The following is a 16,339-nucleotide window of genomic DNA, read 5'->3' on the forward strand; positions in this document are numbered from 1 at the left end:
GCAAGGAGAAATATTAATAACCTCAGATATGCAGATGACACTACTCTTACAGCAGAAAGAGAAGAAGAACTAAAGAGCCTCTTGATGAAAGTGAAAGAGAAGAGTGAAAAAGTTGGCTTAAAGCTCAACATTCAGAAAACTAAGATCATGGCATCTGGTCCCATCACTTCATGAGAAATAGATGGGGAAACAGTGGAAACTGTCAGATTTTATTTTTTTGGGCTCCAAAATCACTGCAGATGGTGATTGCATCCATGAAATTAAAAGACGCTTACTCCTTGGAAGGAAAGTTATGACTAACCTAGACATCATATTAGAGAGCAGAGACATTACTTTGCCAACAAAGGTCCATCTAGTCAAGGCTATGGTTTTTCCAGTAGTCATGTGTAGATGTGAGAGTTGGACTATAAAGAAAGTTGAGTGCCGAAGAATTGATGCTTTTGAAATGTGTTGCTGGAGAGGACTCTTGAGAGTCCCTTGGACTGCAAGGAGATCCAACCAGTCCATCCTTAAGGAAATCAGTCCTGAATGTTCATTGAAGGGACTGGTGTTAACACTGAAACTCCAATACTTTGGCCACCTGATGCAAAGAGCTGACTCCTGGTCCAGGAGATGGGCAGAGCTTCTAGAAGGTGACCTTTGATCCCAGATGAGAGTGAAAGGCCGCTGTGAATAGCGGGGCAGGAGGTGTTGGTGGAAGGCAAGTTCCTGCGTGGGACCCAGTCTTTCTCTCTGTCACCAGCTGAGCGGGGGAGGGGAGGGGCTGGAAGGTCCTTGTTCAGCTGTGTTAGCATACCTGTGTTCAAACTCCTTTTTGATGATTTTGCTTATCCTTGTTTTATTTGATAAATCTTAGAAGATTCTTGATCATTTTTATTTTTATTACTTCTAAAGTGTTTATTCCATATACTTTCCCCCATCTAATTTCTTCTCACTCCCTTAAATGAAATTTCAGATAATTTATTAAATATTTTGTGATAGTGACGCCAAGTGTGGCTAAGGAAAACCCTGGATTCTGAGTAGTGATCTACACTGCAGGACAGTCCACCCCCTCAGGTGATGCCACTCAGAGACCACATCCCAACAGAGAGCCGATCATGAGTTTGTGCACCATCCTGTATACTGACGCTTACAGCTACCAGATATGTTGCCTGTTCAGTCACATTATATGAGTGGTTGGGGAAATTGGAGCTGTTCACCATTTCAAAGGATGAAGGAAAGCAGCATAAAAAATCAATTCATGTGGTGTGATTGCACCTGATAATCATTCCTGATGCCAACAGCTTTAAAGTGTGTCAGTGCAGAGCCCCGCAGTCTCCCTTTCCAAGCCCCCGTCCAAGCTCTCCCTCTTACCATCTCCAACCCACAAAGCCACACTGTCCTTTCTGTAAAATGGAGAAAATAACACCCAATTCCTAAGTTTGCTAGAAAGATAAAATGAAATTCATTTTAATATTTTTTTGCATAACATCTAAATGCATGTTGAGCGCTGAAGTATCTATTTTTAAAATACCACATGTGTGTTTTAGGTAAGAGAAATAGTCTGATGACAGTAGTATTTGTTGTTGTTCAGTTGCTAAGTCATGTTCAACACTTTGTGACCCCATGAATTGCAGCACACCAGGTCTTCCTGTCCCTTACTATTTCCTGGAGTTTGCCCAAGTTGATGTCCATTGAATCAGTGATGTTATTCAACCATCTCATTCTCTGCCGCCCTCTTCTGCTTTTGCCTTTGACAAAGTGGCATTAAAGTTATTGTCAGAGACAGTTTCAGGGCCCATAAATATCATCTCATGAATTTGTATCACAGAGATTCTAGGTTTGTAATCCTTGAAGATTTTGATGGACACTCTCATATAGACTCACAAAATAAAAATCAGTTGTTTTCAAGATAGACCATTTAGCATTAACTATTTCAGAGTAATGTAATTCTCATACAATTTGCCAAAGTCCCAAATAACACTGAATAAGAAGTCTCAATTATCTACAATTCTTGCCATTGAAATCATCACCTCCAAGGAGTCTTCCTACTGCTAAAGCAAGTGAAAATGAAGGTGAGATGTGGAAATTAGGTTTAGGCATTGTAATTTTCCAAAAAAAAAGTTTGGGACTGCTCTGAGCATGTGAACTTGTGCACAAGTACTCTTCATGGGAAATAGATGGGAAAACAGTGAAACAGTGTCAGACTTTATTTTTTTGGGCTCCAAAATCACTGCGGATACTGATTGCAGGCATGAAATTAAAAGACGCTTACTCCTTGGAAGGAAAGTTATGACCAACCTAGATAGCATATTAAAAAGCAGAGACATTATTTTGCCAACAAAGGTCCGTCTAGTCAAGGCTATGGTTTTTCCCGTGGTCATGTATGGATGTGAGAGTTGGACTGTGAAGAAAGCTGATAGCTGAAGAATTGGTACTTTTGAACTGTGGTGCTGGAGAAGACTCTTGAGAGTCCCTTGGACTGCAAGGAGATCCAACCAGTCCATTCTAGAGGAGATCAATCCTGGGTGTTCACTGGAAGGATTGATGCTAAAGCTGAAACTGCAATACTTTGGCCACCTCATGCGAAGAGTTGACTCACTGGAAAAGACTCTGATGCTGGGAGGGATTGGGGGCGGGAGGAGAAGGGGATGACAGAGAATGAGATGGCTGGATGGCATCACTGACTCGATGGACATGAGTTTGGGTTAACTCCGGGAGTTGGTGACGGACAGGGAGGCCTGGTGTGCTGTGATTCATGGGGTTGCAAAGGGTCGGACGTGACTGAATGACTGAACTGAACTGAGCTCTCAGCAAAATACTGTACTTTATTGAGGAACACTAAGTTGCAAAATGTTTATTCCCCGCAAATCCCTCATTCAGGAAAAAAAAAAAAAATCAGCAGCTTGGCAGAGCTGAACTAGTCTTCATATCCTTTCACGGACACAAAGGGCTAATCCTGAGGGCACTTGAGTCACCAATGGCGGCCGTGGTGGGACCACCAGGGACCGTGTCATTCCCTCCTCTGCACACAGAACACACTGACTGCAGTTTTATGAAGTGAAAATGCCCGAGAAAAGGAAAATGTGAGGGAGGTTGAGTGAACTCCGGGAGTTGGTGATGGACAGGGAGGCCTGGCGTGCTATGATTCATGGGGTCGCAAAGAGTCGGACACGACTGAGCGACTGAACTGAACTGAACTGAGGGAGGTGTCCTCAGTCATTTCTCCAGAGAGGGGAGTGCGAAAGAACAGCTCACTGCCTCTGGATATTGAGAAGGAAGCCTGAGACCCAGTGTAATAGGTTATTATGGGTCACTTACTTTTACAGCCTTTACTTGTCTCAGCAGCACTGACCCTTGCATTTTGTTGTGTAGAGATGTCAGGGAAAGTGTGTAGAGAGTATTCCAGGCTCTCCCACTGAAAAATAAGTTTGTCATTTTGAGATTTCTGTGGTGTGTTTATCCCTTCCCCAACCCTTTCCTCAAATCCTCCTTGGGGATGTTTATTTTTAATATATATTTCATGCTAGTCCTTTGTGGATATTTTCTTCCTGTCAGTGGCTTGCCATTTATATCCTTAGTGGAGATCAAGGTTTAATTTTGATGAAGTCTAATGTTTACATTTTATTCTTTTGTAGTTGATGTTTTTGTATCCTAAGAAATCTTTGTGTATCCTTAGGAGTGTGAAGATACTTTTCTGTGTTCTAACTTTTCAGATATTGATTCATCTTGCACTAATTTTTATATGTGAAAGAGTAATTAGTGGTTGAGTTTTATTTTTTCCAATTATTCTGGACACATTTCTTAAAGAATATTATGCATTGAATTAAGGAAATCTGCATCTGTATAATTTATTTTGCTCCTCAGTAGTTGCAGTTTATGCCAATATTTTGATCCTTATACGATACTGCATTCTTAGTTACTGTACCTATTAATAAGAGATGAAACCTATAATTTAGGTTGTCTAACTGTGTTTCTTTGTCAAGGTTGCTGTGATCATTCTGGATTCTTTACTTTTATTTGTAAATTTTAGAAATCTTTAATTTGTTTTTAAATAAAAGCCTGACAATACTTTTAGCTATAGAATATTCGAGAAGTCTGAGTCTTAACAATGTTGGATCTGTAATTACTAATATTTGTCTCTCTCTGCTTATTTAGGTCTTCTTTAATTTTAGAAATATTTTATAATTTTTAGTATAGACATCTTACACTTCTCTCGTTAAATTTATCCACGCATATTTGCTTTTTCATAGTATTATTTGATTGTTTTTAAAAATCATTTAATTATTTATTTATTCTCTGCTATGTGTGGGCTTTCTCTAGTTGTGGTGAGAGGGTGTGACTAGTTGCTGTGGGTGGACTTATCATTTTGGTGACTTTTCCTGTTGCAGAGCATTGGCTCTAGGGTGCATGGGTGTCAGTAGTTGTGGCGCGTGGGCTCAGTAGGTACAGCAGTCTGGTTCTAGAGCCTGGGCTCAGCAGTTGTGGCACATGGACTTAGCTGCTCTGCACATGTGGATTCTTCCCAAACCAGGGGTCAATCCCATGTTCCCTGCATTGGCAGGTGGATTCTTAACCAGTTGGACCACTAGGGAAGTACTGTTTCTGATACCATTATTCACTTGCTTGTTGCTAGTCTATAGAAATGTAGTTGATTTATTTGTGAATTAACTTTGCATTGCCTGGAGTCCACAGTGGTATGTTTTTTATTTTTTTAATTCTATAGGATTTTGTCCATATGCAGTCATGTCAGCTATAAATAATGGCAGTTTTGTATCTTCATTTCCCATATCTATGACTTTTATTTCCTTTTCTTGTTGTGGCTAGAGTTTCCAGTTAGTGTTAAAGAGAATTGGTTAGATAAGATAATCTTGTATTCTTAGGGCAAAATCCTTCAGTAATTTTTCATTACAAATAATATTAATCACAATTTTTTAGGTAGGTATCTGTTATCAGATTGAAAATGTTTCCTTTAATTCCTCAATTGCCAAGAATTTTACTTTTTTAAAAAAATGAAGAATAGGTATTGAATTTTAACAACTATTTCCTCTACATCTTTTCAGCTGGTCATACAATTATTTATCTTTACTCTTTTAATGTGAATTATGGTGATTGGTATTTGAAAGTTAAACTTGACATTCCTGGAAAAGAGTTTACTTGGTCATAATGTGGCATCTTTATTCTGTATTGCTGTATATAGTTTATCAAGAATTTTTGTACCTGTTGTTCATGGAGAATATTGGTCTATAATTTGCTTTACTTAAAATATTTTGTCAGCTTTTGTTATCAGAAGTATGTCAGTTCAGTTGCTCAGTCATGTCCAACTCTTTGCGACCCCATGGACTGCAGCACGCCAGGCCTCCCTGTCCATCACCAACTCCCAGAGCTTACTCAAACTCATGTCCATTGAATCAGTGGTGCTATCCAACCATCTCATCCTCTGTCATCCCCTTCTCCTCCTGCCTTCAATCTTTCCTAGTATCAGGGTCTTCTCTAATGAGTCAGTGCTTTGCATCAGGTGGCCAAAGTATTGGAGTTTCAGCTTCAGCATCAGTCCTTCCAATGAATATTCAGGACTGATTTCCTTTAGGATGGATTGGTTGGATCTCCTTGCAGTCCAAGGGACTCTCAAGAGTCTTCTCCAACACCACAGTTCAAAAGCATCAATTCTTATGTATCCTCATGAAAATACATGGAAAATATTTCCATTAATGGTCAGTTTAATGTCAGCTTGACCAGACTACATTCTCAGTTATTCAGTCAAAAGGTGATCTGTGTGTTGCTCTGTAGGTATTTTGTAGACATGATTGAAGTCCATAATCAGTTAATTTTAAGTAGGGACAAAGCCTCCCTGAAATAAAAAGAAATTCTGCTTGTAGAGAACAGTATCAGCTCCTGCCCAAGGGTTCCAGCCTGTCCTTTGTAACAGGCGACCCTGGGGATTTTGGACTTGCCTGCCCAGTCAAGTTAGATTGTGGAATATTATCTGTTTTTATATTGCTAGATTCAGTTCATTGGTATGTCGTTTAATATTCCAAGACAGTTTGGTTTGCAGTTTTTCTTTCTTTTAATGTCTTTATCTGGTTTTTATGTCATGATAATGCTGGACCCTAGAAAAGTACTGGGAAAAGTTTGGTAAAACTTTTCTGCACAGTGTTTTTGTGAAGCCCTCTGGATTTACAGTCTTTTCTTTGAGAAATTTAAAAATTATGTATTCAGGGAATTCCCTGGTAGTCCAGTGGTCATGACTTGGTGCTTTCACTGCTGTGGGCCTGGGTTTGATCGCTGGTAGGAAAACTAAGATCCCACAAGCTGCACAGTATGACCAAAACAATAAAATAGAGTAAAATAAAAAAAGGATTCAAATTCTTAAGTCAATATGCAGTTATTATGATTTTCTATATCATTGTTAGTTTTATATGTCATTGTTTAAGACATTTGTCCTTTACATCAAAATTTAAAAGTTTATCTGCACAATGTTTATTATATTCTGTTTGTTACTTATGGTATCTTTTGTATTAAAATGAAAGCTAAAGTGTTAGTCCCTCAGTCATGTCTGACTCTTGGTGACCCCATGGACTGTAACCTGTCAGGCTCCTCTGTCCATGGGATTCTCCAGGCAAGAATACTGGTATAGGTTGCCGTTTCCTCTTCCAGGAGATCCTCCCAACCCAGGGATCAAATGTGGATCTCCCCCATTGCAAGCAGATTCTTTACCCTCTGAGCCACCAGGGAAGCCCAATCTTTTCTGTTATCTTCTTTTTTTAAAAAAATTTATTTTATTGGAGGCAAATTACCTTACATTATTATATTGGTTGGTTTTGCCATACATTGACATGAATCCGCCCCGGGTGTACATGTGTTCCCCTTCTTGAACCCCCCTCCCACCTCCCTCTTCCCCATATCCTCCCTCCCTGTCATCCCCGTGCACCAGCCCCAAGCATCCTGTATCATGCGTCGAACCTGGACTGGTCATCTTCTTTAATTCGTGTGAATTGTACATTTTCTCTCTCTCTTTTTTTTTTGTCCTTTTGCATTCTGTGGTGATTTCAAAGACCCACGCTTTGTGTTTGTTGATTTTTCTGCTTAGAAGGTAGTTTTCTTTTTCATTCAGGTCTTTTGTAATTTAGTTGCTCAGTTGTGCCTGACTTTTTGTGACCTCATGGACTGCAGCACGCCAGACTTGCCTGTCCTTCACTATCTCCCAGAGTTTGTTCAAACTCATGTTCATTGAGTTGGTGATGCCATACAACCATCTCATCCTCAGACCCTCCCTTCTCCTCCTGCCCTCAATCTTTCCCAGCATTAGGGTTTTTTCCAATGAATCAGCGCTTCACATCAAGTGGCCAAAGTATTGGAACTTCAGCATCCAATCTTTCCAGTGAATAATCATCATTGATTTTCTTTGGGATTGACTGGTTTGATTGCCTTGCTGTCCCAGGGACTCTCAAGAGTCTATTTTTTTCCCTTATTTTCTTTCTTCTACATACTTTAATATGCTGTTTTTTTTCTTTTATTTATAAGATGGATTTCAAAACCCTTGATTTTAGCTTTTTTAAAGGCATTTTTCTTTTTTAAAAATTATTTTAATTTTATTGGAATATGGTTGATTTACAATGTTGTGTTTGTTTCAGATGCACAGCGGAGTATTCAGTTATATATGTATATACATTCTTTTTTAGATTCTTTTCTCATATAGGTTATCACAGAATGTTGAGTAGGTTCCCTGTGATATACTTTTATAGTGCTCTTCTTTTTAAGGTATACCTTGTTAAATTATAAAGTAAGAGGACTCCAGACTTAAATTTTGTAATAATGTTGAACCCTACCAAAAGTGGAATGGAAACTATTGATCAGTGAGATACACTAAACATGAAGGAAGAAGTACACCATGTTTCCCTAAAGCTTCCTATTGTGCTGGTTAGCAAACTGTGAACCAAACCCCACCATTCACTCTTCAGTGGAGTTAGCTATGACTGTGAGTTGGGAGTGAATTGAAGGATACCCAGGTCTCAGAGCTTATGTGGTTGTGAAAAGACCCAAGGCAGTCAAATGAGGGATGCAGAATGTGATTAATGTATCCCAAGCAAAGGCCAGCTTTAGAAAAGCTTAGTCTTAGGGTTTGTACGTGGGTGTGTACGCCTGTTAGTCACTCAGTTGTGTCCGATCTTTGTAATCTCATGTACTATAAACTGCCAGCCTCCTCTGTCCATGCAATTCTCCAGGCAAGAATAATGGAGTGGTGTGCTGTTCTCTTTTCTAGGGGATCTTCCCAACCCAGGGATTTTCTCTGAATTTTTCTGAATTGTGGAAAATCACCATTCTCTCTCAAGTGAAAGATTTCATCTAATAATTTTTTTATTTGTTTATGTGGATTCATAGACTTTGGATAGAATTTCCCAAATGGTGTAGTCCAAATGGGAAATATATAAAAATAATGATTCTCCTTATCTGAGGAGTATCAGGACTTGGGTCCCTTGCTTCTGGGTCAGTATGCTTCTTTCTGTATACCCATCACTGTCTCTGTTCCATAGTGGGACAGAGGTGCAGAAGCACTGGCTGTGGTGCTGTGGTTCATTGGATGGACCAGGAATCCAACCAGTGGGGGGAATTGTGTGTGTAGCTTGTATTAGGCTTTTTGGAATTCCTGGGAATGTAGGAGAAAGTAATGAGGTTGGCTTCAAGGAAGGGATTTATTGTGTGTTTATTGTGCACTAGGATCTTTTGTTTACTTCTTCAGATGTTGAGTTTTTGTTTAGATACTATTTTCATCTTCCACAAACTTCTATAAAGGATTTGAGATGGTTGGCAATAAAAGATTCACAAATGTATATACATACAAAAGTAAAAGTGCTCAGTCATGTCCAACTCTTTGGGACCCCATGGACTGTAGCCTGCCAGGCTCCTTTGTCTGTGGAATTTTCCAGGAAGGAATATTGAAGTGGGTTGCCCGTCCCTTCTCCAGGGGATCTTCCAAACCCAGGGATCAAACCTGGGTCTCCAACATTACAGGCAGATTCTTTACCACCTGAGCCACTTGGGAAACCAATATGTTGTGTGTGTGTCTAATAAAGCTGCTAGAGACATCCTCTTTGAATTGCTTTAGAATTTAGGGCCATGAAATCTGAACCTAACTCCAGAGGTTCTGAGAGCATTAGTAATGGGTCTTCAGTGGGTACCTAAGGAAAAAGCATTGGCACAGCTTCTATGGAGCCCTTCATTTTGATCTTACCTCTGCTTCCCAGGTTACCTGCCGGGTTGGGTTAGTCATAAAAGGCCCTCACCTGGAGTGGTTTAGTTGCTCAGTCTTGTCTGACTCTTTTTGACCCCATAGACTCTAGCCTCCCAGGTGCCTCTGTTCATGGGATGTTCCAGGCAAGAATACCGGAGTGGATTGCCATTTCCTTCTCCAGGGGAACCTCCTGACCCAGGGATCAAACCCGGGTCTCCTGCATAGCAGTCAGATTCTTTAATGACTGATCCACCAGGGAAGCTACCTGGGGAGACCCAGATTATTGAAATGGATGAACGTTGTCCATCAAATGATGCAAGTCTGCTAAAAACCAGTAATTTGGATTTTTTTTTTAATAATTGACACTTTATGTGTAGTTTTTTGGTTTTTTTTGACAAACAACAATGGCAAGCCAAGTGACCTAAAGGCTAGACATAGAAGGAGCTGGAAGGACACCTCCCTATGAACATGAAGGTTGTAGCCTGGTAGGATGCACAGTCAAGCCAGTGGCTGTAAGAAATTGTTTACTGTAGGTCTAATAGGAGGGAGGTCAGACAGCCCTATTTTTCTCCACTTAATGTTTAGCATTTATTCCTTCAGAACTCCATCCTCTTCACTCTGAGTTTTCTTTTGATACCACGGCAAAGACGGGGAGAAACAGGAAAAGCACATGGGTCTCCATCCAGATCATGCAGTTTGGTTTCCAAAGGCTCCTGGCCACAGAGTCACAGTTCTGGTTGTTTGTTCCTCCTGCCTGCAGCTGTGGCTCTGGGATTCCCTGAGTACAAATTGCTCCTCTCTTTCTCCAGGATAAGCATTACCTTCCTGGGAAACTTTAGGTCAACCACTTACCCTCCCAACTTCATTATTTCTTTTCTGTAAAGAATAGCCGGTGTTAACTCAGACAAGCATCTCAACCTTCCCATCCCAGCTCCTTTTTGGTCAAAATTTCCATCAACTGTGATTACTGCCTGCAAGTCATTCATGCCGTTCTTTCTATTTTCTAAACAAGCCTATAAAATCAGTCATGAGTCTTAGAATTGCCTAAAAATATTCAGGTATTCTTCCCTGTGTTTCCCCAACACCCTATGCAGATCACCATGGATTTGTGTCCATCTGAGATCATAAACTTCAGAGGCCTTGGCCCAGACTGGGTGAATCTGCTAGTCCCTACCACCTCGCCTGACTTTCTAAACAGGCAGACACTAAATGTTGATTGCATTCTTATTCCCTGATACTGTCCTCCAGGGTATCATACTTTTCCTGATAAAGATGGATGCTTAAATCAGCATCAACCAATGATTTCATTTTCTATTCTACCTGCTGTCTTTTTTAGACCAAGATCATTTCCCAGGAGAGAATCATCTCAGGGGATAATGTGGTGATTAAGAGAATGTTAATGGAACTCAGCACAGAGCCTTACACACAGTACACACATTGTAAATGGAATCTGGTGTTGTTATAATAGTTAACCTTTGGAATGGGCATTTTAAATACTTAGTATAGTGATAGAAAGATGGCTGTAAGTGGGGGGCAAGCTTAAACATGTCATAATGGCTCATGACATGGGCTTCCCAGCTCCGTGACTTAGGCTTTGCAGTTTCCATCAAGTTGCTTTTCCTCTCCCTATGCCTCACTGTCTCCATTTGTAAAATTAGATAATACTGTTACTAGAAATGTTACCCTGAATTTGTAATTAACCACTTCTTTATCCCTACATGGGTAGCTGAGACATCTGGATTCCTCATCTGTGATGCCTGCTCACTCATCTCCCTAGTAACACGTGCTGACTCCTGAAAGTTTGAAATGCAGCTCCTACTCTCAGAGCCTCAAAGAGTCTCATCTGTTAAAAATAGTCGTGCCTGCCTCAAAGGGCTCCTGAGTGTGTCACAAGAGCTGATACCTAGAAAGTTCTTATCAGAGTGTTTGGTGCATGCAATAAATATCAGGAGGACCGCCTATAATTGTATTTCTTTGGAAGGGAAAGCATTCCCTGCTGTTTCAACAAGTTTCAAGGAAAGGAGTTTATTCCTAACAAATCAATAAAGTTTATCTTTGAAAAGTATCCTTGACAGGAAGGCCTCTGGATTTTCGCTATTTCAGACATTTCTACTTGTGATTGGTCTGGTGGGCGTGATGGTGGCTGCGGTTCCTTGGACTGCTATTCCTGTGATTCCCCTTGGCATCATTTTCTTTTTTCTTCGGCGATATTTCTTAGAGACGTCACGAGATGTGAAACGCCTGGAATGTACAAGTGAGTACCAGGGCACTCGGGCTGGGATGGCAGTGCAGGCTATTTTCCATTTATACTGCAGTTAACCAGATCCCTGAAATTCTGTAGACTCTCTTGTGGAATTTCTCCCTGTTTAACATTAGGTGATTGAAAGTTATGGCTCCTGAGAGCAGGTTTGACCCTTAAGGAAAATGGAGCTGGTGGTGGGTCAGCTGCCCTTTGCATTTTAGCCCAAGGAGGACGGATGTGAGCCCCGAGGACAGGGACTGTTTCTGTCTTCTTCACAACATACTTCCCTACACAGAGTATCCACTCTATTAATACTGTTCTTAAAAATATCTCATCATGTTGAAACTAATGTAGAAGGAAAATAGAGAATTTTTCTCCTCCTAAGGTACCAGAAATGACAAGGAAAGGGAAAGAGACCTCAGGAAATATATGTCAGAAGTAATATATTTGAAAATACATTCTTTCACATGTTCTTATAAGTTGCGATTGTTAAATATATTGAGATGATGTGTGTTAGTCACTCAGTCATGTCCTACTCTTTGCGACTACATGGACTGTAGCCCACCAGACTCTTCTGTCCATGGAGTTCCCCAGGCAAGAATACTGGAGTGGGTAGCCATTCCCTTCTCCAGAGGATCTTCCTGACCCAGGGATTGAACCCAAGTCTCCTGCATTGTTGGTGGATTCTTTAATGTCTAAGCCACCAGGGAAGCCCTATTGAAAAGATAAACCCTGTTATTTTCAGGTTTGCTCTTTGTCATTGCCAGGATTCGGGGTGACACCACAGTTTGTGTACCCCTCTCCCAAAGCTATTCATAGAAATGATGCTGAAAGTAATTCCCTAGGAGGACACAGGAGGGGGATCTGTTCAGTATGCATTTAGTTGATTGTCCATTCAGCTTCCTAGTTTTAGAATAATGGGGAACAGGGACATCCCTAGTTGTCCTGTGGGTAAGACTCTGTGCTTCCACTGTGGGGGTCACCACTTCAGTCCCTGGTTGAGGAACTAGATCCTGCAAGGTGCAGCAAAAAACAGAACAATGCGGAACACATTTTATGATTAATTAGTCTATTCTACAGGTAATCACAGATGATGAAATAATCAAATTTCTCTTATTAATACGTGCATTTCATCAATATTAAAATAAAAATAAGAAAAATAGATTGTTATATATTTTTTAACATTTATAAAAACAATAGCCAAAAAGTAAGGAGAGAATATGTTGTATCAGAGACCTCAATCATGAATAATTATTGCAAATTAATACCAACTTAACTTTCTAGAAACCAAGCCAGGACCAGATGCATATTGAGTTTCATGCTTCTCTGTATCTACTAAGTGGAAAAAAAAACTCTCAGTTCATCCAGTCAAAGGAGTTTTTTTATTGTGGCATTTGTATGTTTTGATTTTAATAATAAACACTTGAGGTACTTATCTTTATTTGCAAAAAGGATAGGGGTCATCAGTTTCATAAAAGCTGTAGAAGACATTTTCACTCATCAAGAGAAGCAGCTAACCTCCTATAAGGTCGAGTTTGGTGAGGTGTTTGGATGGATGGGGGGCAATAGAGTCCAGGTGTGTGTGATGTTCTACCTGTATTACTCAGTAGGATGGTAGGACCTGGGGAGGCAGAAAAGAGAGTGATGAGCTCAATCCAGTCTTCAGTGTAGACAAGGCTTCAGACGTTTTATGGTTTGAGGCCACTCATGAAATGGAGTCATTCAGTGATCTTGTTGCAAAGCAGGTCTCTGGTACATTGATAACTAAATGACTATACTGTATACCTGAAACTGGCACAGTATTGTAAATCAACTATGCTTCGATATGTTTTTAGAAATTGTGAACAATTTCCACCTGGTGAGATGCCTGAAGAATTTGGAGGGAGGCGTGTTTGAGAGGATCTTGATGGAAGAACAAGAATTACTTTATATAAATCTAGCTGTGATTTGAATTTGATCAAAGATAGTTTCAAGGAGAATCTTTCATTCCCAGGTCATTAAAGTGAAGCATGGTGTGAGCAGGAGTTTAGGGTCACAAGGAGGATTCCCTTTGGGCAGGACATGTGACCACAGAGCCCGGGAAGCAGTGGTTTCCCCGCCTCCAGCCTCCTTGACTTTCTTTGTCGTGTGTCTGTCTCTGCTCCCCCAGCTCGGAGCCCAGTGTTTTCCCACTTAGCATCTTCTCTCCGGGGACTCTGGACCATCCGGGCGTACAAAGCTGAACAGAAGTTTCAGAAACTGTTCGACTCACACCAGGACTTGCACTCAGGTCTGTAAGTTTCCAGAGAGGATTTCTAAGGACGGGATGTGCTGCCTTCTGAGGCTGACTCCCTCTTGGGTGGTCTTGCTGGCCAGCATCTCTTTCTGTGTCACTCCTCATCCCCCTCTGCACACCCGCCTCCCCCAGCCCTTCCTTCCAGCATCCCTCTGTGCTCCCCTCTTCCCATCAGCCCCTGCTTTTCTCCCCTGACTGGCTCGCATTGTCCTTGCGTCACTGTGCCCTATGGACTTCTGTCTCTTTAGGGCAAGAGTCAGCAAACTTTCTTTTCTGTGAAGATCCAGATAGAAAGTATTGCAGGCTTTGTGTGCTAAACTGTGTCTGTTGCAACTACTCACCTTCGCTGTTGTGGCACAAAGACCGGCAAAGATAATTCATCAGCGAATGGCGGTTTCTGTGTCCCAGTGAAACTTCATTTTCAGAACCAGGTGATGGCTGTTCTCACCCTCCAGGCTGCAGCTTGCTGACTTGTTTCAGAGCGTGGAGGGTGGCAGATGTGATTGAGGAAATAATTTCCTGATTTGCCACCCACTTGATTATGTTTTTATCAGTGAAGTTTTTTTCCCTAGGTAGAAAATTCAGAATTTCCTCTAAGTCTATAAAATCCAAGCCAAACTTTCCAATAATTGTTGTATTTTGAAGATAAAAATGGCATTTTGAAAGTCACATGCAGATCCTGTTAGCTGATGGTCATATAGACACTGGCTCCTAAGAATAAACACTGCAGGGCCCTGTAGTGAGGGCAGAAGGTGCTGGAAACAGTGTGAGCTGTGCTGTCTGCTGTCAGAGAGCTGGGAGCAGTCGGTCCTGTGAGAGGATGATCTTCACGCTGAGGCCCAGCATTGCAGGAAATGCACCGATGAGGCGATTTTCCATCTTCCTTCTTGTGATCGTGTTTCTGTTGATAACCTGTGGGTTGACGTTTTCAAAGCATGCTTCCAGGACTGATTCCTGTGTGTCCCATACGCCGTCTTGTGTTTGAACCTAGTTTTCTGGAATCTTCAGGTTCCTTGGGTGTGTAACTTTGCTGTCCTACCCATATAAAATCTTCTGTAGCTCAACTGAGAAAATGCTCTCCCTCATGAGAAGCAGCTAACATGGTTTTTCTGTTTATGTATTGCACTTACTATGGTTCACAAATGCAGAGGCTTGGTTCCTGCTTTTGACAACGTCCCGATGGCTCGCTGTGTGTCTGGATGTCAACTGTGCCATCTTTGTCACTGTTGTTGCCTTTGGGGCCCTGATCCTGGTAGAATAAGTACAGGTGTGGATATTTGTGGTTGTTTACAGTTTATAGCTTTGTTTGTAGTTATTAAACTCTTGTCAGATTGGGGAGAATGGAATTGTAGCATGTATATTATCATAAGTGACCAGTCCAGGTTCGACGCATAAATTTTCCTCTGTTCAAAAAAAAAAAAAAAAAAATAAACTCTTGTCATCTTGTCAAATATATACACTCTTTGGTTCTAATGAATTGTATTAAAGTGTCTGCAGTATGTGACTCCGCAGTGTGGTCCATGTGAAGTCATTTGTGTCTTGATGAGAATTTTTATCTTTTTTTCCATTTACTTATTTATTTACAGTAGGTCCTTGTTGAGCCATTAAAAAAAATTGATTGGTGTGTGGTTGATTTACAATGTGTTAGCGTCAGGTGTATAGCCAAATGAATCTGTTGTACATATATCCACTTTTTTAAAGATTCTTTTTGCATGCCCATGAACATTGGGGTGCGTGTATTTTTTTAATAATTACCATTTTGATTAATACTTCAAATGAAGTCTTTCAGAAAAGAATTTCTGTTTTTGACTTTTGGAATCCTCAGGAGCAAAGACCAGGTATGAACATGCCTGTTCCAGCAGACCTGTGGTGCCTTGGGCCCCTGCTTTGGCTCGCTCAGGCCATTCTTTCATTTTTATTTTAATTTTTATTGGAGTATAGTTCATTTACACTGTTGTCTTAGTTACCAATGTATCTCAAAGTCAATTTGCTATACGTATACATATATCCACTCTTTTTTGGTTCTTTCCCATGTGGGTCATTACCGAGTTCTCTGTACAGTAGTTTCTTATTAGTTATGTATTTTAATATTTTATATATAGTAGTTTGTATGTATCAATCCCAGTCTTTGAATTCATCCCTCTTCTCCCTTATCCCCTGGTAACTGTGAGTTTATTTTCTACACCTGTTACTCTATATCTGTTTTGTAGATAAGTTCGTCTGTAGCCTTTTGTTATATTCCATATATAAGCAATATCATTCTGTTTTTCCCTGTCTGACTTACTTCACTCAGTATGAATATCTCTAGGTCCAGCCGTGTTACTGCAAATGGCACTATTTATTTTGCCCTTTGTTATGGCTGGGTAATATTCCATTGTATGTATGATAGCACATCTTCCTTATCCATTGCTCTGTTGATGGACATTTAGGTTGCTTGCATGTCCTGGCTATTGTGAATAGTGCTGCAGTGAGCATAAGGGTTGATGTATCTTTTGGAGTTCTGGTTTTCTCTGGATATATGCCCAGGAGTGGGATTGCTGGGTCATATGGTAGCTCTATTTTTAGTATTTAAAGGAACTTCCATATAGTTCTCTGAAGTGGCTCTGCTGCT

The 16,339-nt window shown here is 40.6% G+C and overlaps 1 protein-coding gene across 1 annotated transcript in view; it reads left to right on the plus strand.

Annotated features, from left to right (window-relative positions):
• LOC148775815 (ATP-binding cassette sub-family C member 4-like) overlaps window positions 1-16,339 on the plus strand; it is a 145,853-nt gene that overhangs the window by 69,972 nt on the left and 59,542 nt on the right. Inside the window, exons 21-24 of the mRNA XM_088842816.1 lie at window positions 11,315-11,465; window positions 13,603-13,722; window positions 14,877-14,980; window positions 15,554-15,566. Coding sequence (XP_088698942.1) covers window positions 11,315-11,465; window positions 13,603-13,722; window positions 14,877-14,980; window positions 15,554-15,566 — 388 coding nt within the window. The remainder of the gene's footprint in view (window positions 1-11,314; window positions 11,466-13,602; window positions 13,723-14,876; window positions 14,981-15,553; window positions 15,567-16,339) is intronic.

The sequence above is a fragment of the Moschus berezovskii genome, chromosome 13 (genome assembly GCF_049115385.1).
Source record: "Moschus berezovskii isolate FMDL1 chromosome 13, NW_MosBer_1.0, whole genome shotgun sequence".
Classification (NCBI taxonomy): Eukaryota; Metazoa; Chordata; class Mammalia; order Artiodactyla; family Moschidae; genus Moschus; species Moschus berezovskii.